Below are 24,268 nucleotides of genomic sequence, written 5' to 3'. Positions count from 1 at the left end.
CTTAATCAGATCATTCTCCAAGTTGTAAAATCCTGCTTCATTCTTTCTTCTAACCCTTATCATTACTTCCTTAAATAAAGATATAATTAAGTAGTTATTAGGTATAAAGTATTATTCTGGTGAGGAGGGATACAAAGATGAAAAATGACAGTATTTGTCCTTAAGTACCTGAGAGTCTAATAGAGAACTGGGAATATAATATCTATACAAACACACAGTAGTATAAAAAAAAGGGTGAGATCAAGATAGTGTTTTATGAAAATTTGTGAGGAAAGATTTGAGGGGAACAGGGATGGTTTCTTCATAGAGAAAGCCCTTGAATGGGATTTCATTTCCTTTCTTTTCCTTTTCTTGTTTTTTTTTTCTTTTGAGATATGGGGGTCTCTTTTTGCCCATGATGTAAGAGCAGCAACTACTCATGGGTGCAGCCCCACTGCTGATCTATTCAGAGCCAATCTAGGTTACTTCACCCTTCCTTAGGGGTGAACCTCTCCACTCTGAGGGCTCATCATCTTGGCATTGGACTTAATATGAACACCGAATCAGCTGATCCCTGCTACAGTGCAGAACTTCTGAGCTCAAGATAATCAAGCCTTATGCTCCCCCAATAATAGAGATGACAGCCATGTCAAATAGAAGTCCATACCTAGCTATTGATTTGATTCAACAGGTTAAGATGAGGAGATCATGGGGTGAATGAATTATCAGAAAGTGAAGAATAAGATTCACAAGTGACTTATGATTCATTTTGCTTTTACTTTCTCCGCTGATTGCCATGAATAAACGAATGACTTAATTGATGTAAGCTTCCTCCTTTCACATTCCTCAATCATACATGTGGGTAATGGGAAGAAACTGAAAATGGAAATATGTTCCCGTTGGCACATAACTAGATACAATTTATGGCCAATCTAAGAACATAGAAGGGGAGAGAAAAAACATTTTTAAGTGACTACTTTATGCCAGATACTATACCTTTTAGATGTTCTCTGATTTGAACCTAACAACAATCCTGTAAGATTGGTCGTTGTCCTTGGTACTGGAAGAGGACCAAAATGTTTCACTGTGATAGAGTGGAATTACAGTGTGTCTGATTGTGGCTGATCAGACCAATATGAGCTCCGAGTGCTCTGCCACACAAATAGTCCAGATGAACATCTGGGGTGGTTTCTCTGATTTTGCATATCTCATGTTTCTTTTGGGCTAATTCAATCCTGCTTTGCTCATAGAGCACAGCATCTTCTCTGATGAGAGCATGGCATGCTGGGTGGTTCTGTGTCAATGTCTCCTATGTCATACTATAGATTCTAAAGTTCTTAAGAGAGACCTTGAGAATGTCCTTGTATTGCTTTTTCTGACTGCCTTGTGAATGCTTGCCCTGTGTGAGTTCTCCATAATATATATATATATATATACATATGTCTATATATCTATATCTATATCTATAATCTATCTATCTATCTATCTACACACACACACACACACACATATATATATATATATATATATATTTTGGTTTTTTTTTTTTTTTGCCAGCCCAATGGAGTTGTGCTCAGTGTCTAATATATTGTGTTCAGATCCCCATTTCATACTTCAGGAAACTGACAAAAATCAGCTGGCTTGCCCAGAGTCACACAACTAGTAAATGTTTGAAGACCATATTTGAACTCAGGTTTTCCTGTCTCTAGACCCAACACTATCCACTACTCACTACAGCTAACTTCTTAATTAGTTATTACTAATTAGGTGACAATTCCCTCCCTAAAGATCCCCACTCGGAGCATTCCTTAGGATTCTTATATTTTTTATTTCCTTCTATTTCCTAGAAAATGTTACACACCTTCCAGCTCAGTATTTGCAAATAGCATTACTATCTCTGGATGAGTGGGTAACACTATCTCTATATTTCAAATCTATTTCATTCAAACTGGACTATTCTCTGCCCCTCTTCTGCCCTAATTCTGCCTTTTGTATCATTTTGTCTTTGATCACACAATCTCTCCACAGTTAGAATAAAATCCTTTGCCCTCCCAATTGAATCCATTGAAATGATTCTCTTTCTTCAAGTTCAGGTCAGATATCATATCCTATAGAAATTGACTCTCCTCTCTCCCTCCCCAACCAAATGAAAATGATTTTTCCTTCTTCATATGTACTTTTCCTGGCTCTCCTTGACCATACTTATTTGAGAAAATGCCATATTCATCCCTACCTCCATTAGATTTTAAGTTCTTGAAGAGTGATATATTGAGATTCTTTCAATTTTGGCATCTGAAGGCATATGCCTTTTTTCTCATAATTTATTAAGCACAACAGTGCTTATTGAATTTCATTGATTAGTAAATTGTGTGTGTCTGTAGGGGAATGAGTTAAATGATCTTCCCTAGGCAGTTAAGTATCACCATAATGTACAGAGTGCCAGGTCTAGAATCAGGAAGACTTGTCTTCTGAGTTCAAATCTGGCCTCAGACACTTACTAGTTGTATGATCCTGGGTAATGTACATAATCCTGCCTGTCTCAGTTTCCTCATCTGTAAAATGAGCTGGAGAAGGAAATGGCAAACCACTCCAGTATCTCTGCCAAGAAGATCTCAAATGGGCTCATAAAGAGAGAGAGACATGACTGAAACAAATGACTGCACAATAAAAATATTAAATAAGATTTGTTGAAGCCTGGTCCTTAAATGTCAAGATGAGATCTTTATATTTTGATCACTAGTGGGATTCCATGGGGACTTTAATGGTCTCTACATGGAAGTTATTGAACTGTTTTCAGGAAGGCAGTAATGTGGTAACATCTTTACATTAGGAAGATTGTTTTGTCATTGTGTCAAAATATTGGATGCAAAATTAAAATTGGAATATGGGCGAACAGAAGATATTTGCAATAATCTATGTAAGAGGTAATAAGGGTCTTGTGAGTTAAAAGAAGTATATGAATCAAATATAAGGAATGAGGAGGCAGAGGGAAGAATTAAAGACTCTAGTCTAGTTGACTTGCTAGAGAGGAAGATAGCATCCTTAACAGAAATGGACAAGTTGAAAGGAAGAATAGTTATAGAAGAGATCAAAAATTTAGGATGGGACATGATGATAATTAAAGAATTTGACATCAGGAATTAGATAATTCTATCTGTGTCGGAAAACTTGTAAATTTCTAAACTCAATACTGGGACACAGAGTTATCAATTTAGGACTGAATGGGACCTTAGCATAAGATGATAAGGCCACAGGTCTAGGGCTAGGAGGGACCTCAGAGGTCATCAAATTCATTGTTCCCATTTACAGAGGAGCAAATTAAGGCTCTGAGAAGAATAACTGGCTAGCTCCTTATGTCCAGCAGTAGTAAAATTGTACTTTCATATGGGAAATAGTAGTATATGCCTGTAATGTAATCTCCACTACCAAGGAATCTAAGATCGGGGGATCTCTTTGAGTTTAGGAGTTCTGAACTGATCAGTATGTACTAAGCCTGACATCAGTTTGGTAAGCCCTCAAAAGTGGAGGGATGCCTAAAGAGGGTACCTAAGTTAGAAAGAAAGCAGGGCAAAAAACCCATGTCAATTAAGTTGGAAAATCAGTCTTGAAAGTAGCTGCTTCACTTCCAGTCTGGGTGACATAGGAAGGCACAAGCTTAAAAGAAAAGAAAGCAAACAAAATAATCCTTTCATTTCTTAACTTTTTTACAATGATTTTTGTAATTATCTCATGTCTTTGTCCAGTGTATCCATGATACAAATACTACTTTTATTCTTTTATTCTTTTTCCAGCAATTTGTAGCGTAGTGCATTATATAAAGTAGGAATGAATGATTGTATGAATTAATTAATTAGTCATCTTATGGACTAGAACTGCTTATTTGACTACTTTTTAAAAATTATTTGCCAGTTAAATTCCTTATTAGCTTTCAGAGGTTGTTGTAGGAGACCCTAAGGTTAAAAAAAGAAAAATCTCCCAAACCATACTCTTTGTCCTTTGAAATTGATGTTTTCCGCCATAGCTTGTAAAGCTTTTAGCATTCTTCCTTGTCTTCAAGATCCGTGAAATAATGGAACAAAATAATTTAAAGCAATACTAAGAGTTTCAAAGGCTAGGTTTAAGGCAGAAAACAGAAAAGAGTCCAGGAATAGAATTTGTTATAAATCCAATTAGATCTGTGCCTGCCCGAGGAACTGAATACACTTAGCCCAGCTCTGATTTGGTTAAGACTTCCATTTCTGCTGTTTGTGGACGGAAATGCTTTTGATAGCTGCTGTGGAAAAAGTCCTATGTCTTCTCTCAGTGTCTCCTTTCTGTTTCTCTCATATCAGCTCTAATCTACTTTCCTTTCTTTCCACTTATTTCTTGGGAGGGTATTGTTTGCTGCTAATCTGACTTTGTGGACCTCAAGGGCAATATTTTTCATCTGATTTCTCTTATAAATGAGCCTGCTCCTTTTCTATGAGCTGCCAACCAGTTAGAAGATCCCAGATTTTGCTATTGAAATACTCTTAGCGAGCAAGATCAAGTGGATTATATGTACATAATGATTTTTTAAATCTTCCCTGGCAGGTTATAATGAGTACAGCAAATTTTTGCACTCTATTTCCTCTTTTTCTTTTTTATTGCTCCCAAAGCATTTTATCTTTCTTTGGCATTATTTTTATTTTTATATTCCTAGTCACCATACAGGTCAAACACAAATTACAATTCTATTCAATCTTTTAATTGTTACTTCCCAAAAATGACAAATAACATTTGCTAGTATGTCTGGAGAGAAATCAGACTGGAAACTCCTCTATCCTTATCTTGCTTTAAGTTTTGACAGCTAATCTCCGTTTCCCAATCCCTCTTTAATGGGATAAATTTAGGGTGATAAAATTCCTACTTTTTCATCTCCCTCTTTTCTTGAAGAGGTGGACATTTATCACTCAGTGACTATTTGAAATTCATTTGCTTTATTTTTTAAGGTCATTAGATCTTGAAATTTGAGGAAGAAGGGAATATAAAATGTAGAGATTATGCAGACTAGTGTTGTCACACTCAAAAAGAAACATTTCTGGGGGCCAAGTATTGACTTAGAAAGCCACAAATTAACATTATTTTGTTGTGTTGTATTTTCATTTAGTTAAACATATCTCAGTTACAGCTTAATTTAATTTAGGCTCACAGAGAAGTTTTGTGGCCCAATGGCCACCAGGAGTTGCATTCGACCAAAGCCTTGAATATAGACCACAGCTTTTATAGAAGGTTACCAAAGTGCAGCAGAGAATTTAGGTTCATGATGTCATAGGTTTAGATTTAGAAGTTCCTTTTGTTTAGTTGTTTTTAAATCATGTCTGACTCTTCATGACCCTATTTGGGGTTTTGTTGGCAAGATACTGGAGTGGTTTGCTATTTGCTTCTCCACTTCATTTGATAGATGAGGAAACTGAGACAAAGGGGGTTAAGTGATCTGTTTAGGGTCACATAGCCAGTAAATATCTGAGGCCAGATTTGAATTCAAGAAATTGATTCCAAGCCTGCCACTCTAACCACTGAGCCATCTAGATGCCCAGGAAAGGGATTTTAGGAGTCATCTAATTTATTCCCTTACACACACACACACACACACACACACACACACACACACACACACACACACACACAATTTAAAGATGAGCAAAATGAGGCTCAGGGAGGTGCTAACTTGCCTAATGTCATGTAAATATTACATTCCAGAGCTAGTTCACTAACTTCCAAATGCAGTGATTTTCTACAAGTTACCTTCCAGCTTAGGTTAATTCAATTATTCATTCATTCAATCAGCATAAGTTCAAGACTTTAAATTGTTTTATTTTTTTCCCTTTGAGTCTCCATATAGCCCACAAGTTTAAGCTTAAAGATACTGAGACAAAAATGAAGAAAATTTTGCTATTTACCAGAGTTATGACCTTGGCCAAAGTACATTTTATCACTGGGCCAGTTTTCTCAACTATAAAAAAAGGGCTGTAATATATGGTCTCTAAGCTTCCTTTCCATTCTAAATCCTATGATGGAAAGATCTCCCTAGCAACCTTTGGAATTCCTCCTCAATATCATTAATACTTATCTTTAACTTCTGTTTGGAAAATCATTCACTGAGGGTATATATTTTGGACAGAAAGGAATAAGAAAAAGACTGGGAAGATGATGAGGGACAGAGCATCTAATAAATACTAGATAATACTAACTGGAAGCAGGTACATAAGTACAAAGGCAATACACAATCTTTTGTTTAATAGGATAAAATCCTCTCAATTTCCAAGCTCCAACGCTGTCAGCCCTATTTCTGACAGCAGCCATAAGGAAACCAAGTATGATTTTACTGGGGTCGGGGATGGGGGAAAGAATTAAAACAGGAATGTGAAGACCAATTTCTCAGTCTAGCTCTGTCACTAACATTCACTGTGATTCTTCAGTGAGTGACTTTGTGTCAGCTCTGTTGTCTGCCTGATGATGGCTACAATCCCTTCCAGTTCTCATAGCATGTGATTTCTGAAAGGCAGCATAAATTTAGAAAGTATTTCTGAAGTGCCCTATGTATTGGGTACAGTGCTAGGCATTAGAGACACAAAAAGCCAAAAAAAAAAAAAAAAAAAAAAAGTGAGTCCTCTTTTCAAGGAGCTTCCGTTCTATTGATGGAGAAAAAATCCATTTTGGATTATCACAGATCTAGAGCTGGGATGGACATCAGAGACCCTTTGGTCCAACTTCTTCATTGTACAGATGAGAAAATGGAGACCAAGTGAAATTATGAGCTCAAGGTCCCACCACTAGTCAGTGTCACAGGTTGGTTAGGAGTCTCCAGGTCTTTTATAAGAATGTGTATGTGTAATGCAAAATAAGTGAAAGATAAATGAGATAAATGATGTAATGCTTGTGGGAAAAGAGAGAGAGATAGAAAGAGTTAGGAGATTATTTCCAGGACTTGCTCTTATCGATTGGGCCATTAGCCATGGTCTTCTTAGATCCTATCATACTAAGGAACTCAACTGGTAGTAAGAAAAAATAGGTAAGAATGTATGAATAATCCATCCCCACTGCAGGAGGAAAAAAATTCTCTTACTGTGACGGATCTTTGGCTATATTAATGGATAACATCCGGTGGATAGAGCATTGGGCCTGATGTCAGGAAAATGAATTCAAGCCTGGCTTCAGACACTTAATAACTGTGCGAACCTAGGCAAGTCACCTAACCCTGTTTGCCTCGATTTCCTTTTCTGTAAAAGAAGTAGAGAGGAAATGACAAACCAGTCTAGTATCTTTGGTCAAGAAAACTCCAAAAGGGCTAACAAGGAATCAGACATGAATGAAACAATTGAACAACAACAAAGACTGGCTACTCAACATTGTTAGTTATTTTCTTCTCTTATTGATATCCATGGAGCTTCCTGAATTTCTTCATGCCGAAATCAATTATAATTTCAAGCATGTCCATATTCTTTGACCATTCTTCTAAGTTAGTGCCAGGCCAAAAGCACAAAAAGCTAAGAAAGCTAATTGTGTGTCACTGGTGTCAAACTCAAACATAAAAGAATCCCTGATAGCCCATGTTGACTTAGAAAAGCACAAATTGTCCATGTTATATTATTGTTATTCATTCATTTCAGTCATGTCCAAGTCTTTGTGAATCCATCTGGGTTTTCTTGGCAAAAGTCCTGGAGTGCTTTCCATCTCCTTCTCTAGCTCATTTTACAGTAAAGTAAAATGAAGCAAACAGGGTTAAGTGACTTGTTCAGTGTCACACAGCTATTAAGTATCTGAGGTCAAATTTGAAATCAGGAAGACGTGTCTTTCTGACTTCAGGACCTGAATATCATCCACTATACCATCTCGCTGGTAGTATATTATATTGTATCTCTATTTATTTTACTAAATATTTCCCAATTACTTTTTAATCTGATACAGGAAACACTACTTCTTCTCACTGCTTGTAGGCCTTGAGTTTGATATTTTTAGTTTAAATATATTATCTCTCATATCTCATGCCTAAAATAGAGGATGCACCTCAGAAAGATGTGTATATTAGACCTCCTGGGATATGGTGCCACAGAAAGCAAGGCCAGAACTACGCTGGAGCATTGGAGAATCTGATCCCATTTAGGCACATTTGGATTGAGCTGAATATACCGTCCTAGTTATTTCTAATTGATACCTTTACATTTGTTCAAAAATTCAACTCTTTCCCCCTTACTACAGAACTTCTACATATAGTACTCTTTGAACCTTCTACTTTGCATAAGAGATGAGCTCGCTTATGGGAAAGTCATAAAGGATCATAGATTTAGAATCTCAAGTGACTTCAGAGATCATTAAGTGAAACTCTTTCATTTTATAGCTGAGGAAACTGAAGACCAACTCATGAGTGACTGAGTGCAAGGCCAGTGCTCCATACAACACTGATTTTCTCATTCTGAGCACCAGGGAGGGCCCCCACACAGTCAACTAGATGCCATTCTGAGTTCCATTAAACCAGGATGTGGGAGGTCTAAAAGAAGTCAATGGCCTAATATGGTATTCAATGAAGTGTTTTCCTATTGATGCCCTCCCAGGGATTGGATTGTTCTGTCTTCCCTGGAGAGCATTCCTGGTGGATCTGCTCGTTTCCAATGCAGGTGCGATTTGGTGAGCCTTGTGCAGTGAATTAGCTCTGTATTTGGTATCCTTCCATCATGGCCCATATAATAGCTTTCCATTTTCCTCTCTATTGGGCAATGAAGCCTTGTTATAGTTTGATCCACAGGGAGGACAGTGTGAAGGTGACAGAGAGCTATGGCAAATTGCAGGAAGTTGGACCACTTTAGAAATGGGAGGCAAAAAGAATTCTGATGCTACTGTTCATGTCAGAGATGGTTCCTTCCACAACAGCTGATTAATTGATTGAACCTATACCTCAATTATGTTATTTAATTGTCCTGGAGAGTAAATAAAGAACTGGTATACAAGGTAGATAGGTGGCACAGTGGATAGAGCCCTGGTCCTGGAGTTAAAATCCAGCCTCAGATACTTCCTAGCTGTGTGACCCTGAACAGGTCACTTAATCCTGCTTACCTCAGTTTCCTGATCTGTAAAATGAGCTGGAGAAGGAAATGGCAAACCACCCTGTTTACCTCACTTTCCTGATCTATAAAATGAACTGGAGAAGGAAATGGCAAACCAACCTGTTTACCTCACTTTCCTGATCTGTAAAATGAACTAAAAATGGCAAACCACCCTGTTTACCTCACTTTCCTGATCTGTAAAATGAGTTGGAGAAGAAAATAGCAAACCATACAGTACCTTTACCAAAAAAATTCCAAATGGGGTGACAAAGCATCAGAAATGACTAAGTGATAACAATATATATGTAGTATATGTCAGCATCTGGCCTTTATTTAGTGTCATAGAGCCACAGTGTGTTACTTGGTACAGAGAGTATATGTAGAATAAGAAAACATGTCAATATAGGCTAAGAGATGGGGGTCAGGGATCCTTCTGGTACTTGTTCTTCAGACTCCTTTGCTGGGTTGTTTGTGGCTATCTGTGTCATGTCAGATTAATTTGCCTACATCATACTGGCTATACTCGTTTCCAGTTTCCTGTCCCTGGAAAAGAACTTGGGAAACTGGGCTTACCTAAACAGCGAGGTCCTTCTACTAAATCAGTAATGAACTACCTTGACTGTAGTCCTATAAAGAACTGCCTTGTACCGAGTTTCATGCTGCGGTTTGTTCCATTAGAATGGGGTTCTAGTGTGTTTAGATTTAGTAGCATTACATTTGCCAGGTTAATTTCTTTCTTGTTCTTCTTCATTTTAAATCAGAGGGTCAGAGCATCTCAAGTCTCATTGCCTCGCATCACCTCGAGATCTGATTTTTGGGGTATTGCCCAACCCACTTCCATTCCTCTTGCCCCAGGAGCCTTTTCCATTCTTCCCTCTGTAACAGATTTTCTGCCTTCTCCAGAGAATTGGACGTTGGAAAACAGGACCTGGAGGGGATGCACAGGTGGCTGTTTCTGCCTGAACCATCTCCTCATCTCCAGCACCTGACAGAGCTCTCTGTCTCCAGAGTTCCACGCCACTAAAAACCATCTGTCCCATCCTCTTGTCTCTTGATGCTGGTGCAGGGATTGGCATTGATACCCTATAAACCATCCTGCTCACATACTGTCAAGCAGCAGAAATGCTGCTGCACCTAATTGGGTTATTTAGCTATGAGGCAAGTGGAAACCACAGCCGCTTTTACTCACTCAGAGCACGTTCAATGTGAAGGACTAGTTCCCCAGAGGCCCAGGACCAGCTGCAGGAGAATCTTCAAGCGGAAAAAAAGATGGGGAGCTGGATTGGGGAACTTAGTCTGAGTCGATACCAACCACTGAATTTTAGAATGGATCAGTCATCCATCATGTCGAGCCCTGCAGCAGAACCAAAAGCCATCCTTAATTTGTCCCTCACTTACCTTTTCAGCCTGATTTCTCACTGTTGTAGCCAGCAATTTAAGCAGCAAACATTAAGTCACATATGGTGTGCCAGAGATATTAAAAAAAAATAGGCAAAAACATGACTCCTGCCCACAAGGAGCTCACATTCCAATACAATTTGTATAGGAAGATGGGTAGAATCCCAGGGAGGAGGCACTAGCAGTTAAGGAGACCGTGAAAGGCTTCCAAGTGAAGACAAAATTTGGAACTAATGTTGAAGGAAGCCAGGACATGAAGGTCACAGTCATGTGTTTGTGGCAGCCATTGAAAAGACATGGAGGTGAGAACAGGAGTATAGTGTGTGAAGACTGGAATGGTTGAAAGGGGCCCTGTTGTGAAGGATTTAAGTTTTAAACAGTGAATTTTATATTTGATCATGTATGTAAGAGAAAGCCACTTGAATGATATAGTACAATTTAAGAATTTCCTATTAGAATATTTCTACTTTGGCCAAAAGGGTCTACTCATCTCTCCTCTCCTAACCTTTCCCACCTGCATCCCCTAGGAACTAGTAACACAGTAGAAAGAGTGCTGGTTTGGAGTTCAAATCCAGCCTCAGAAACTTTACTAGCTGTGTGACCTCTGCCTCAGTTTCCTCAAGCGTATATTGAAAATAATACCTCCTATGATTATTGTGAGGATCAAATGAGAGTAGAAACTATAAAGTGTTTGGCATAGTGCCTGGTAAATAGTGCTTAATAAATGTTTTAAAAAATCTCCTTCCTTTCCCCCTCCTCCCAACTCAGTTTATATACACACACATCTCAAGGATTTTTAACTCAAGGAATTTATTCATACTGTTCCTCTAACCTAAACTGCCTTACTGTCTAATTCTTAACTTTTCTTCAATGTCCAGAACTGAAAGTATCTCTTCCCTGAATAGCCTAGACCATCATGATTCCTCCATTCCTTCTTTCTCTGGAATCCTGTGATTCATTATCTGTACCACCCATTTGGCACTGCCTCATATGATTTTTATTATTTAACTTTTCCTGCATATGTGTGTATTTTGTCTTGTCAACTAGACTCTAAAATCCTCAAGAGCAGGAATTGGCTTTTATATCTCTATCACCCATAGTTCCCAGCGCAATGTTCATAATTATATTCATAAATATAGATTAATAAGCACTAATTTAGCACTTATCATGTCCTATCTAGATGTACTAGGCAGTATAGGTACAAAGATAAAAATTAAACAGTCATTAACCTCAAGGAACTTACATTCTATTATGTAACAATATCATTTGAAGCAGGAGATAAAATATACACATACATTTTTTCTTTTATTATTAACAGCTTTTTATTTTTCCAAATATATGCAAATATAGATTTCTACATTTTTCATGCAAACAAACAACAAAAAGGTGAAAATATTAGGCTTTGATCCACATTTACGCTCCGCAGTTTTCTCTCTGAATGAAAATGGCTTTTTTTCATCATAAATCTATTGGATTTGCCTCGAATCACCTCATTGTTGAAAGAGCCAAGTCCATCACAGTTGATCATCACACAATCTCGTTATTACCATGTATAATGTTCTTTTGATTTGGCTCACTTAGCATCATTTCTTATAAGTCTTTCCAGGTTTTCCCAAAATCTGCTTGCTCATCATTTCTTATAAAACAATAGCATCTCACTGCATTCGTATCTCACAATTTGTTTACCCATTCTTCAATTAATGCACACCCCTTCAATTTCCAATTCTTTGCTACCACAAAGAGAGCTAAATTTTTGTATGTGTGTAGCCCCATGTTATTCACATAAGACCATGGGTTTTTTAATGGTAAGTACCTTAGGAGCCTTGCATTCAGAAGATTCTTCTTTTCACATATAGAATTCAATGTTCGGGTACCTTAAATCCAATTCTTCTTAGTTATATTTCTAATTTTTTTTACAGTACATTAGACCAATCAGTCAAGGAGTATTTATTTTGCACCTTTTTATGTCTGGCACTGTGTTGAGTGCTGGCACTTCAAAAACAAATGAAGCAGTCCCTTTCTTCAAGAAGGTTAGAAGAAAGGTAAAATAGGATGTTGTCAATGAAGTTGGAACATTGTTACCTATCTTGCCTATTTCTCCCTCAAATTTTATGCCTTCAGAGCAGCTAGGTGGTGCAGTGGATAGAGCACCAGCCTTGAATTCAGGAGGACCGGAGTTCAAATCTGGTCTCAGACACTTAGCACTTCCTAGCTGTGTGACCCTGGGCAAGTCACTTAACCCCAGCCTTTAAAAAAACAAAACAAAAAATGTTATACCTTCAGCTGTATAAAAGATCCTAGAAAAGGACTCTGAACTGGGTGGCAGGAGAGTTGGGTTTGAGTCCCAGATTTGCTATTGAGTAGATGTGTGGTTTTTTAATAAATCATTTCCCTCTGAAGACCTCAGTTTCCACATCTTTAAAATGGGGGCAAATGATAGCACTGGACACTAGAGGATATCTAAGGATCTTTGTTTGATTTTCTAGTATTCCCATTCATGAGCCACATGCCCAGAGCCAGCAGGTCCAAAAGTCATTCTGATTCTTCCCTCTGTTAATGTTGCCTCCCTCCTCACATAACCTAGGGACCTTTTAACTTTTACTTTTCCCCTTCACTCTTGAGCTGTACATGTCATGTCTTCTCTCTCTCCCCCTTCTAAAAGCAAAGATTATTTCATCTTTTCATTCATAGAATCTAAAATAGTTCCTTATACATAATAGCCATATAATAAATGTATGTTGACTACATCTCTAGAGTGCTAAAAAGCTCAGCTTACATGAGGATTTCCCTAACACCTCCTCCTCAGCTTCTGGTACCTCTTCTCCCAAATTACCTTGTATGTCTACTTCTCTGTGTTCACATTGACTCTTTCTTTTTATGGTTAACTCCCTGGGGACGAGGACTGTTTCACTTATGTTTTTTATAGCCCCATTATTTACCACAAAATAAATCCTCAACAGATGCTTACTGAGTGTTGGTTTGAAGGTCTAATCATTCTCACAAAGTGAGATTGAACTAAAAGATCTCTAAGATTCCTTTCATAGAAGTATAGGGCACAGAATATTCATGTTCCATTTTTATTGATATCTTTTCTATTTATATTATCTTCTTTTCTATCTATATACATACACATATAAAATTTTTCCATATATTAAAAAGAAGGCTATATATGTATGTGTATGTATATTTATCCCTCTGCAACAAGATAAAAACAAGAAAAAAAGAAGAAAAAAATCAATTCGTCAAAACCAAACTCAACCTCTCAGCTAAATCTGACTCTATTAGCAATACTACATACCTATAATCCCTTCAGTTTAGAAAAAGAGAGAAATGCATTTTCTCATTTCTTCTCTCTGTCCAAACTTGATTATTATAACCACAGAAGTATTAAATTTCATGTCAAGTTATCATGCAGATTAACCTTCTACTTCTGAAGATTTTACTCTGTATCAATTCATGGAAGTCTCTCTTCCTATGTTTTCCAAAATTCTTCATGTTGTCATTTCTTCGTGGCACAGTGACATTTCATTTAATTTCTATACCATAATTTATTTAGCAATTTCCTCAGTAGATGGATATTTACTTCATTTTCAATTCTTTCCTATTGCAAAAAGTTCTGCAGTATTTTAGTGTATAATGACAACTTTGGAGAGGTAGTTTCAGTTGAATGATGAGGTTGGAAGCCAGACTCTTGGGAGTTAAGAAGACAGTGAAAGTAAAGGTACCTACTGGAGACAGCCTTCTCAAGGAATTTATCTTTGGAAACAAAAAGAGATATAGGACAATAGCCCCATGTTATTCACATAAGACCATGGCTACCCGCATTTTTAATGGTAAGTACCTTAGGAGCCTTGCATTCAGAAGATTCTTCTTTTCAGACTATAGAATTCAATGTTTGGGTACCTTAAATCCAATTCTTCTTAGTTATATTTCTAATTTTTTTACAGTACATTTAGACCAATCAGTTCCCTAAGTCCTTCCATCTTCTCTTAAAATAGACATTCTAGTAATACACTATGACCAAGTAGGATTTTTACCAGGAATGCAGAGCTGGTTCAATATTAGGAAAACTATTAGCATAATTGACTATATCAATAACCAAATTAACAAAAACCACATGATTATCTCAATCAATGAAGAAAAAACATTTGACAAAAGCCCAACACCAATTCCTATTAAAAATGATCAGTAGCATCTATTTAAAATGATTAGCAAGCATCATATGTAATGGGATTAACCCATTATATGTAATGGGTACAATCAATAATGAGAACCATTCCCAATAAAATCAGGGGTGAAACAAGGTTGTCCGTTATCACCATTATTGTTCAATATTGTGTTAGAAATGTTAGCTTTGACAATAAGAGAAGAAAAAGCGATTAAAGGAATTAGAGTAGGTAATAAGGAAACAAAATTATCACTCTTTGCAAGAGATATGATGGTATACTTAGAGAATCCTAGAGAATCATCTAAAACACTACTAGAAATAATTCACAGCTTTAGCGAAGTTTCAGGGTACAAAATAAATCCACAAAATCATCAGCATTTTTATATATTATCAACAAAGTTTAGCAAGAGATACAAAGAAAAATTCTATTTAAAATAATTATAGATATTATAAAATATTTGGAGTCTATCTGCCAAGACAATGTCAGGAACTACATGAACACAATAAAAACACTTTCCACACAAATAAAATCAGATCTAATCAACTGGAAAAATATCATGGGAGGCCAAGCAAATATAATAAAAATGACAATACTACCTAAATTAATCTACTTATTCAGTGCCATGCCAATCAAACTCCCAAAAATTATTTTACAGTTCTAGAAATAATAACAAAGTTCATCTGGAAGAACAAAAGGTCAAGAATTTCAAGGGGATTAATGGAAAAAAATACAAATGAAGGTGGCCTATCTGTACCAGACCTATAAAGCAGTGGTCATCAAAACCATTTGATATTGGCTAAGTAACAGAGTAATCGATCAGTGAAATAGGTTAGGCTCACAGGACAAAATAGTCAATGACTATAATAATCTATTGTTTGACAAACCCAAAGACCCCAGTTTTTGGAATAAGAACTCACTATTTGAAAAAAAAACTGCTGGAAAAACTGGAAATTAGTATGGCAGAAAGTAGGCAGCTAAAACCCTATACCAAAATAAGATCAAAATGGGTTCATGATTTAGACATAAGGAGTGATATAATAATAAGCAAACTAGAAGAACAAAGGATAGTTTACCTCTCAGATCTGTGAAGAAGGAAGAAATTTGTGATCAAGAAGAATTCAAGTGCATTATTGAATGCAAAATAGATAATTTTGATTATATTACATTAAAAAGTTTTTGTACAAACAAAACCAATGCAGATAAGATTAGAAGGAAAACAATAAACTGGGAAAATTTTAACATTCAAGGATTCTGATAAAACCCTCATTTTTAAAATGTATAGAATTGACTCGAATTTATAAGAAATCAAACCATTCTCCAAATGATACTTAGTCAAGGCATAAGAACAAACAAATTTCAGAAGAAGAAATTGGAACCATTTCTAGTCATATAAAAAGGTGCTCTAAATCATTATTGATCAGAGAAGTGCAAATTAAGACCACTACACACCCCTGCCAAGACGACAGGAAAAGATAATGACAAATGTTTGAGGGGATGTGGAAAAACTGGGATACTAATACATTGTTGGTGGAATTGTGAACTGATTCAACCATTCTGGAGAGCAATTTGGGACTATGCTTTAAGAACTATCAAACTGTGCGTCTCCTTTGATCCAGCAGTGTTTCTATTGGGATTATATCCCAAAGAAATCTTAAAGTACGGAAAGGAACCTACATGTGCAAAAATGTTTGTACCAGCCCTCTTTGTAGTAACAAGAAACTGGAAACTGAGTGGATGCCCATCAGAGAATGACTGAATAATTTATAGCATATGAATCTTATGGAATATTATTTTTCTATAAGAAGCATTCAGCAGGATGATTTCAGAGAGGCCTGGAAAGACTTATATGAACTGATGCTAAGTGAAATGAGCAGAACCAGGACATAATTGATCATGGCAACAAGAAGATTATATGATGATCAATTCTGATGGACGTGGCTCTTTTTAATAATGAGATGATTGTGGCCATTTCCAATAATCTTGTGATGAAGAGAGCCATCTGCACTCAAAAGGAGGACTGTGGGAACTGAGTGTGGAACACAACATAGCATTTTTACTCTTTTTGTTGTTTGCTTGCATTTTTTTCTTTATCATTTTTTTCTTTTTGATCTGATTTTTCTTGTGCAGCATGATAATTGTATAAATATGTATACATATATTGAATTTAACATATATTTTAATATGTTTAACATATATTGGATTACTTGTCATCTAGAGGAGGGACTGGGGATAAGGGGGAAATTTGGAACATAAGGTTTTATATGTTTTGAAAATAAAAAGCTTTAATAAAAAAGTTGCCCCCCCACAAAAAGATGGAGGTTCCAGGCAAAGATTCACTAATCACAGAGTCCAACTCAGGAGAAAGTTGTCTCAGAGCATCAGGGTCTGGGTATGGTATCAGGTATGGAAGTGAAAAGTAGAGGGGAGTGGACGGGAGGAAAATGTATTGGGAGGGCAGTAGAATGTCCTAAACTTGGGTCCTTTTTTGGAGCAGATAAGTCAAGTGGCATAAAGTTATAGCAGGACTAAGAGGATGCTGAGAAAATAATGGGATGTCTGTCCTGTACTTGATACAAAGATTTTTTTTTCAATTGATAGTTTCCCTTCTTCTCCTTGTTGCACTGACTTTGCTTGTGCAAAACTTTTCAATGTCATGCAATTAAAATTTGCTATTTTATCTTTTTGATCTCATCTACCTCTTCTTTAAGAACATCCTTTACCATAGTTGTAAATGGTATCTTATCTAGTTTTCTTATAATGTTTCTATTGGACAATCTTTAATATTCAAATTGAATATCTATTTGAACTAATTATGCTAATTATTTAATATGTTGCTATAAATCTGATTTTTGGAGCCATACCCTCTTGTGAATTATAAGAAACTACCACCTGATAATAATTCCCTTTACAACATCCTATTACAAGAGGCCATTTGACCTCTTCTTGAATATTCCTAGATACCTTATAATGCAATCTATTCAATTTATAGTCAGCTCTGAATTTTAGAAAGTTTCTTTTGTTCTAAATGGAGAGGGAGAGAATGAGAATCAGGGGAGATTCCTGGAGGTGTTGGCATGTAAGCAGGACCTTGAAGAATAGGTAAGATTTTGACAGGCAATTACTGGATAGGGAAAGGCATTCCAGGTGTGAGTTGATAATGAAGTCCCTCCTTTTTTATTGAGCCAAGAGATTAAATGAGTAGAGTTACATAATATATTATTTTTTCTCGTTGGGGAAGTGTCAAAATTAGAGATTGTAAGGCCTGATTCTATTGAAGCTTGTTAGTCTTCTACTTGTTTCCCTTTGGGTAAATCTACATATTTATACTATGCTCTGGGGAAGTTATTTATTGAGTTCCACAAGGCTCATGGTGTAGGACATATTAGATCCTTGATAAGTTTAATATATACATATTAATAATTAATAGGACAGTCTTATTATTGCTAACTTTAAATCATAATTTGATTCAATTCATTCCGTTTAAAATGTGATCACAATTCTAAAATTACTATACATATATATGCAAAAATATGTAAATATGCATACATATACATAGATAGATGATGAGAATATAATCAATTCTAAGGTCCCTCTCATTATTTTTAAGAGAATCACATGCTTGTGGTAAGACAATCTATGCTGCCATTTCTTGGGTGACATTTAAAGTCTGCAAATGGGCACAGTTTCCCTCTCTCTGGAGATTCCAATGAATTCTCTGTGGAAGATTGCATATGTATTTTTAAATGTGGCTATTTAAAAAATACAATTTAATGGAAAGAGATAAGCTTTTCCCAACACAGACCTGTTCTGACTTCATGTTTCCTTAATCTGTTTTATAGCTACTGCAGGAAATTAAATCAGAATTGTCATCTTTGTCAAATGTACATATGCAACAGTAAGGAGGCAGAGAAGATGTGGGGGGAGACTTAGACCTAGAGTTAGGGAAAAGAAAACTGCAGGAAACAATCATTTTGATTTGGCCTGGGATTTGTTATTATCATATTTGAATGGGGGAAAACCCCAACTTGGTCCTAGATGCCTAGTTGAAGGGTTGTGGATGGAATGGTGTGAGACAAATTCATGTCTGAAACCTAATTAAGGAACAGCAAGAAGGCCAGTTTGACTGAACTATAGAATGCATGAAAGGAACTAACATGAAATTAGACTGGCAAGTAGGTGGGAGCCAGTGAGGCTTTTAAATGCCAGGCTGAGGATTTTATATCTAATCCTAGAGGCAATAGAGAGTCATTGAACATCGCTGAGTGATAGAAGTATTGATCAATCTGTTTTAGGAATATCAATATGGTATGTGTATATACAAAACAAAAGAGAAAAGACTGAAATAAATGATTAGGAGGCTGTTGTGACAATTTAGTTGAGAAGTGATATGGATCTGAATTATTTGAGCCAAAATACGGGGATAGTTGTAAAAGATGTTATAGACCTAAACCCCACAAACCTTGATAATTGATTAAAATTGAGAAAGAGGGAAGAGTGAATGCTGACTTCAGGGTTACAATTGGATGACCAAAAAGACAGTAGTGACCCCAATCAAAAAAAGTGAAGTTTGGAGGAGGAATGGCTTTGGAATAAAATAAGAACTTCACTTGGGATTTGTTTAATTTGCAGTCTCAATAGGACATCTAGATTGAGATATGCCTCAGGAAACTGATAATGTGAGACTAAAATTAGGTGAGAAATTAGGGCTAGAGATGTAGACTCTATTTGCACACAATTATTTGCATATTGTCTTTCCCATTTGAAAATGAGCTACTTGAGGGCAGGGACTGTGTTATTTACTTTTCTCTATATCCCCACAGTACCTGGCACATTATAAGTGCTTAATGAATTTTATTGATTGAGACCACCAACGGAGAAAGTATATATAGAGAAGAGAAGAGGTCTCAGGTTTAATGGACAGGGGATAAAGATCCAACAAAAGTATGTGAGAATGAAATTTCCAGATGGGCAGGAGGAGAACCAATAGGCAGCCATGTTACAGAAGCAAAGGGAGGGGAGTATACCTGCATAAGGAGGGAGGGTTTGAAAGTACCAAGATACAGAGACATCAAGAAGTATAAAAAAATCACTGGGGTTAGCAATTAAGACATCTCTGGTAAGCTTGGGGAAAGTAGTTTTAGTTGAGTGATGGAGTTGAAAGCCATATTGCTAGACTGAGATAAGGAAATGGAGGTAACAATATTGAATTTCTAGGAGTTTGACATAGAATGATGGGTTGAAAAAATGGCAGATTCTCAAAGATTGGAGAAATATGAGTATGACAATAGGGAATAGGGAAGAATTCATAGAAAAGGAGTGATGTTTATTCCAGCAAAGTAGTAGGTGAGATTCTCTACTGAGAGGAGGGAAGAAAAGATATTAAAAATAGGCTGAGAAGAGAAGATAAAGAATCTTGTATGATTTTGACATATTCATGAGATACTCCTTGTTGTAGGAGAATATCCCTGCTTTATGGAATCAGATGCTTTTTTAAAGTCCCCAAGCAATAGCAAATACAATAGAATCTGAGAATTATCTTTATCAATCCATCATGTGACACAAAAGATGTAGTTTTTCATCTGTGAAAGCATATGTATTTCTTTTTTATACTTTCATCAATGTAAATTTTTTATTTTTAAAAAAATGTATTATAGAGATAAGGAAATAGGCCTATAGATAAGTAGTTATTGATATTTTGTCACTTTTTCATAATAATGTCTGATTTTTTTCTCTCAAGACGTTTGTAATAATATTAGTTAGCATTTAAATGATACTTTAAGCTTTACAGAGCACTTTACATATATTATCTCATTTATTCCTAGTATTCGCTCATCTTTCATATACCTTGAGAACTGAACCTTGAGTGCCTCAAAGTTGTATCCCTTGTAGCATGAACTTCTATGGTTTTCTCCTTAAATGCCTTCAAGATGATCCCTTGCCAAGCTTTCTGTAAGCTACTTTTTTCTGCACTTACTGCTGATTTATGAGATGCCACTATTTATAATCTACCATTTTCATTGTAAAATTTTAGAAACGCGTTTGTATTCTAACTGGTGTTTTTCTTAGATGTTTAGTCTGTCTGCTTGGCAAGATTAAACATTTCTTGCCAGAGGGAGTTTCTACCTTGTATGGGCTCCTTGTGAGTTGATTTCATGGGTTAAATTCCTTTAGGAATTGATGATAATTATAGTTGTTCTTTTGTTCATTTCCTAATTTGTATAGATTGTAATCTTTTCTCTACCAAGTTAATGATATGACCATATACATCACCTCCACATCAATAATTAGCCATTTTCTGTTGAGTCGATTAATTTTTTTGTGACACTATTTGGTTGATGTTTATCATAGCCAACACCTTCCAAAGCACTTGTCAATATAATCAGAAGTAAGGCTTCTGCACAGGTTATAAGCATTTGACTTTTATTGTTCCTTACTTTTAAACTTTATTTTTCCTTCCTTTATGAAGAAATCCATTATCGAAGTTGATTTTTAATGGGGAAAATCATCAATTTCTTCATCACATTTTCCTACCTCTGAAATCTTCTGCAATAAGTGTTGGTGCATAAATTATCTTCATTGTGATCTTTTTTGCTATTATCAGTGAGCACTGAAAATATAATCTAGAGAGGCATCCTTTGAAATGACATTTCTTCTTGACTTAGAATGCACAGTAAAACTTTTCTTTGCATCTTCAACTAGAACCTGTATACCATCTTTCCATTTTGTCTCCTGGCTTCATTAACAGTGAAAACACTGTTGATTGACATGATTTAGTTTTACCAGTGATTTACTTTACCAGTCCACTCCTTGATCACTACAAAAGGAACTCATATAGAGTGCCAGTAGTTAAATTAATGTTTATAGCAGGTCTAAAAAGATCCCTTACATCCATTCTACTATTCTTACACTATCACTCTGGAAGGGAGAGGGCCTAATAGCTCATTTGTATTTTTCTTTATTTTAATGAGTTGCCAAGGCCAAATAATTCATCATTGAAATATCAGTCCACTAGTTAAGAGCATCGCTATTTTGTTAGACTTGTCCCCCCAAAACATAGGCTTTTAAAAACATATAAGAATATAATGATGATTATAAACATGTGAATAAGCTTAAAAATTAGGCAATAATTTCTTGTTAATTCAGTTCACTCATCAGGTAATGGTCAGTGTTAAATTGTTGCTGCCCGCTTCCCTCCTTTCTCCCAGATATGATCAGTTTGCTTAGCACTTTCTTTATGAGTAGAAAAAAGGAGAATATTTGAATCCCTTTTCAATCAAGAAAATTTCTTTCCCATGAAGTGACTTGAAAGCTCCTTTGTGCAATTATGTGGATTTCTGTTTCAAACCATAAGATGCCCCAACTGTGAATCATGAGCTGGAGCCCATGCAATGAGATGAGAATGTGATTAAGAGCTAGGCTCTCCCCAATGCTACAATCAGATCAAAGATTCAGTCTTAATCTGCAGACCATAGGGAAAACTAATAAAGTAGCACTGGCTGGACTAAGACAAAGGTGACCCAGGTTAGGAGTAGCAAATATAAGTCTATCTAGACATCTACTCTATCCCCCAGCTGCCTACGGGACTCCCCTTTTAGAGGGTGCTAGTTGAAAATGACTCTGCCTCCCCACAGTGGGGCTGGGTGATTACAGGAGTTTCCCATAATCAGGTCAATTCTTAGAGGCCAGAGGCAGTGATGATGGGGACCACACAAATGAGCCTTCCCTGGTATGGAGAGACCACCTCAACGCCCTGGTATTAATACCTATCTCCTTCCTACAGCTCAGATAAAATGCTTTTTCTAAAGGCAGGAAGTAGCACAAACAATGGTCAAACCAAATCGATGGCCTGAGCAAATGCTATATTAAAAAAAAAAAAAAAATGAAAAGGAGAGAAATCTCGGGTTCTTTTAAAAAGATTTTTAAAGATTTAAAAGAAAGCTTTGACTATGACTTTTAGCCAAACTGATCTGCTTTCTGTTCCTCATAAGCAACCCCATTACTGTCTCCCTGCCTTTCCTTAAAATTCATCTCCTGCATAGAGCCCTTCCCAATTCCCAGTCCTCTTAGAGCCCTCCCTCCTAAACTACCTTGTTTTTAATTACTTTATATAGGTTTATCTTTATTTACATTATATTTTACACATACTTATCTCCCATTAAAGTGTGTGCTCATTAGGAAGATGGATTGCTTCATCCTTGATACTTATAACCTCTGGGTCTGGTACCTAGCAGGAGCTTAATAAATGCTTATTGCTTGATTTAATCAATCAGTAAATATCTATTAAATTCTTACTGTGTGATTGTGGATTGATCCTCCATTGTTACTTAGGCCAGAGTATATTCTCTATCTGGGGTATAATCTGTTCTGAAAATTGTTTTTTAATACCACAAATGAATCTCGGGCTTACCATCATTCCTATTATAGTTTCATTGAGCAAGACATTACCCTCTTCTAGGCTTCAGTTTCTATTTTACAATGATGGAGTTGGACTGCTTGGTAAGGTTTTATTTCTGGCTTTAAAGCCCTTTGGATTCTGTCCTTTAGTTTCCAAGCACAGGTTAAGAAGAAGAAGGAGGTAAAAATACTAAGTAAAACTGTCTTTTCTTTTCATTTAGGCTTTTGAAATTATCAAAGTGACACATGGCCGAGACCATAGCCTGATAGAAGATCTGATGCTGCTTTTGGGAGACTGTGAAGCTAATCTGCAAGTGGGATGAGTGGACCCGGCCCTAGGTCAGAAGACCACCCTCTGAAGGAAAGAGGCTTTCACACCTTGGATATCTGGATTAGGTCTTAAACATTGGAGTCTGTCAAATGAGCTTTGGATTTACTGTGTGACCTTCACCTCTCAAAAATAACATGCTGTGTTTGTCTAGGTGCTTAGTGTTGTCCATGTGGTTTGCAAATAACAGGAATCATTGAGTTAAAAGGAAACAAAATTATAATAAACAGAAGGTTTAGTTGAAAATGCCATCTGGTAATGGGTGTTTTTTTTTCCTTCCTTTTTTTAAAAGCAGTCTTAGCATGTAAGGTCTGAGTATGCGTGATACAGATTCAATTTTATTTGATTGATTCATCTGCATTGACTGAGTACCTACTATGCATATAAGGTATGCTGGTAGGCACTGGAGATAAAGAAACAAAAATGAAATAGTATTTTCCATTCTACCTGTGAATTCTTTCCTTCCCTACTTACAGATTTTCATAATTATTATCTGGGGGAAAATCAGTTATTTTTTCCATTCATTTCTATGCAAAAACCTAGAAGCCTGTCTGTGAAAAGATAAATTTTTCATGGAAAATCCCATGTATTCATTTTCTCCTTTATACCACAACTCAAATTTAGGAGAATGAAGATCTTAATCTAATTCTTGGAAAGAGATTATTCTGAGCTATCATTACCATCTGATATTAGAACAGGCAAGGGATATTTAATGCAAAAACCAAAATGTGTCCATTGTCCTTCATAAGTTTTCCTTTCCACCTTTAAAACTGTGTAAAGCTTTGTCACTGTCACCACATTGGGTTTTTTTGTTTGTTTTGAAATGAGGGTTGGAAAGGAGCCCTGAAAAGAGCCCTGATGGTGATCTCATCAGCTGGCATGAGTTCAATTATCATCTCTAGGTAGTTGACACCCAGATCTTTATCTTTATTTTTCTA

General features: G+C 36.3%; 1 protein-coding gene across 5 annotated transcripts in view; it reads left to right on the top strand.

Moving 5' to 3' along the window:
• Positions 1–23,576, top strand: part of SMYD3 (SET and MYND domain containing 3) — a 954,064-nt gene extending 930,488 nt beyond the window's left edge. For all 5 annotated transcript variants that reach the window (XM_074262568.1, XM_074262569.1, XM_074262571.1 and 2 more), the window contains one exon: positions 23,224–23,576. In XM_074262568.1, the coding sequence (XP_074118669.1) occupies positions 23,224–23,325 (102 nt within the window). In that variant the 3' untranslated portion in view covers positions 23,326–23,576. The remainder of the gene's footprint in view (positions 1–23,223) is intronic.
• Positions 23,577–24,268: the final 692 nt, after the last annotated feature.

The sequence above is a fragment of the Sminthopsis crassicaudata genome, chromosome 4 (assembly GCF_048593235.1).
Source record: "Sminthopsis crassicaudata isolate SCR6 chromosome 4, ASM4859323v1, whole genome shotgun sequence".
Classification (NCBI taxonomy): Eukaryota; Metazoa; Chordata; class Mammalia; order Dasyuromorphia; family Dasyuridae; genus Sminthopsis; species Sminthopsis crassicaudata.
This window is presented reverse-complemented; position numbering and strand designations above follow the sequence as displayed.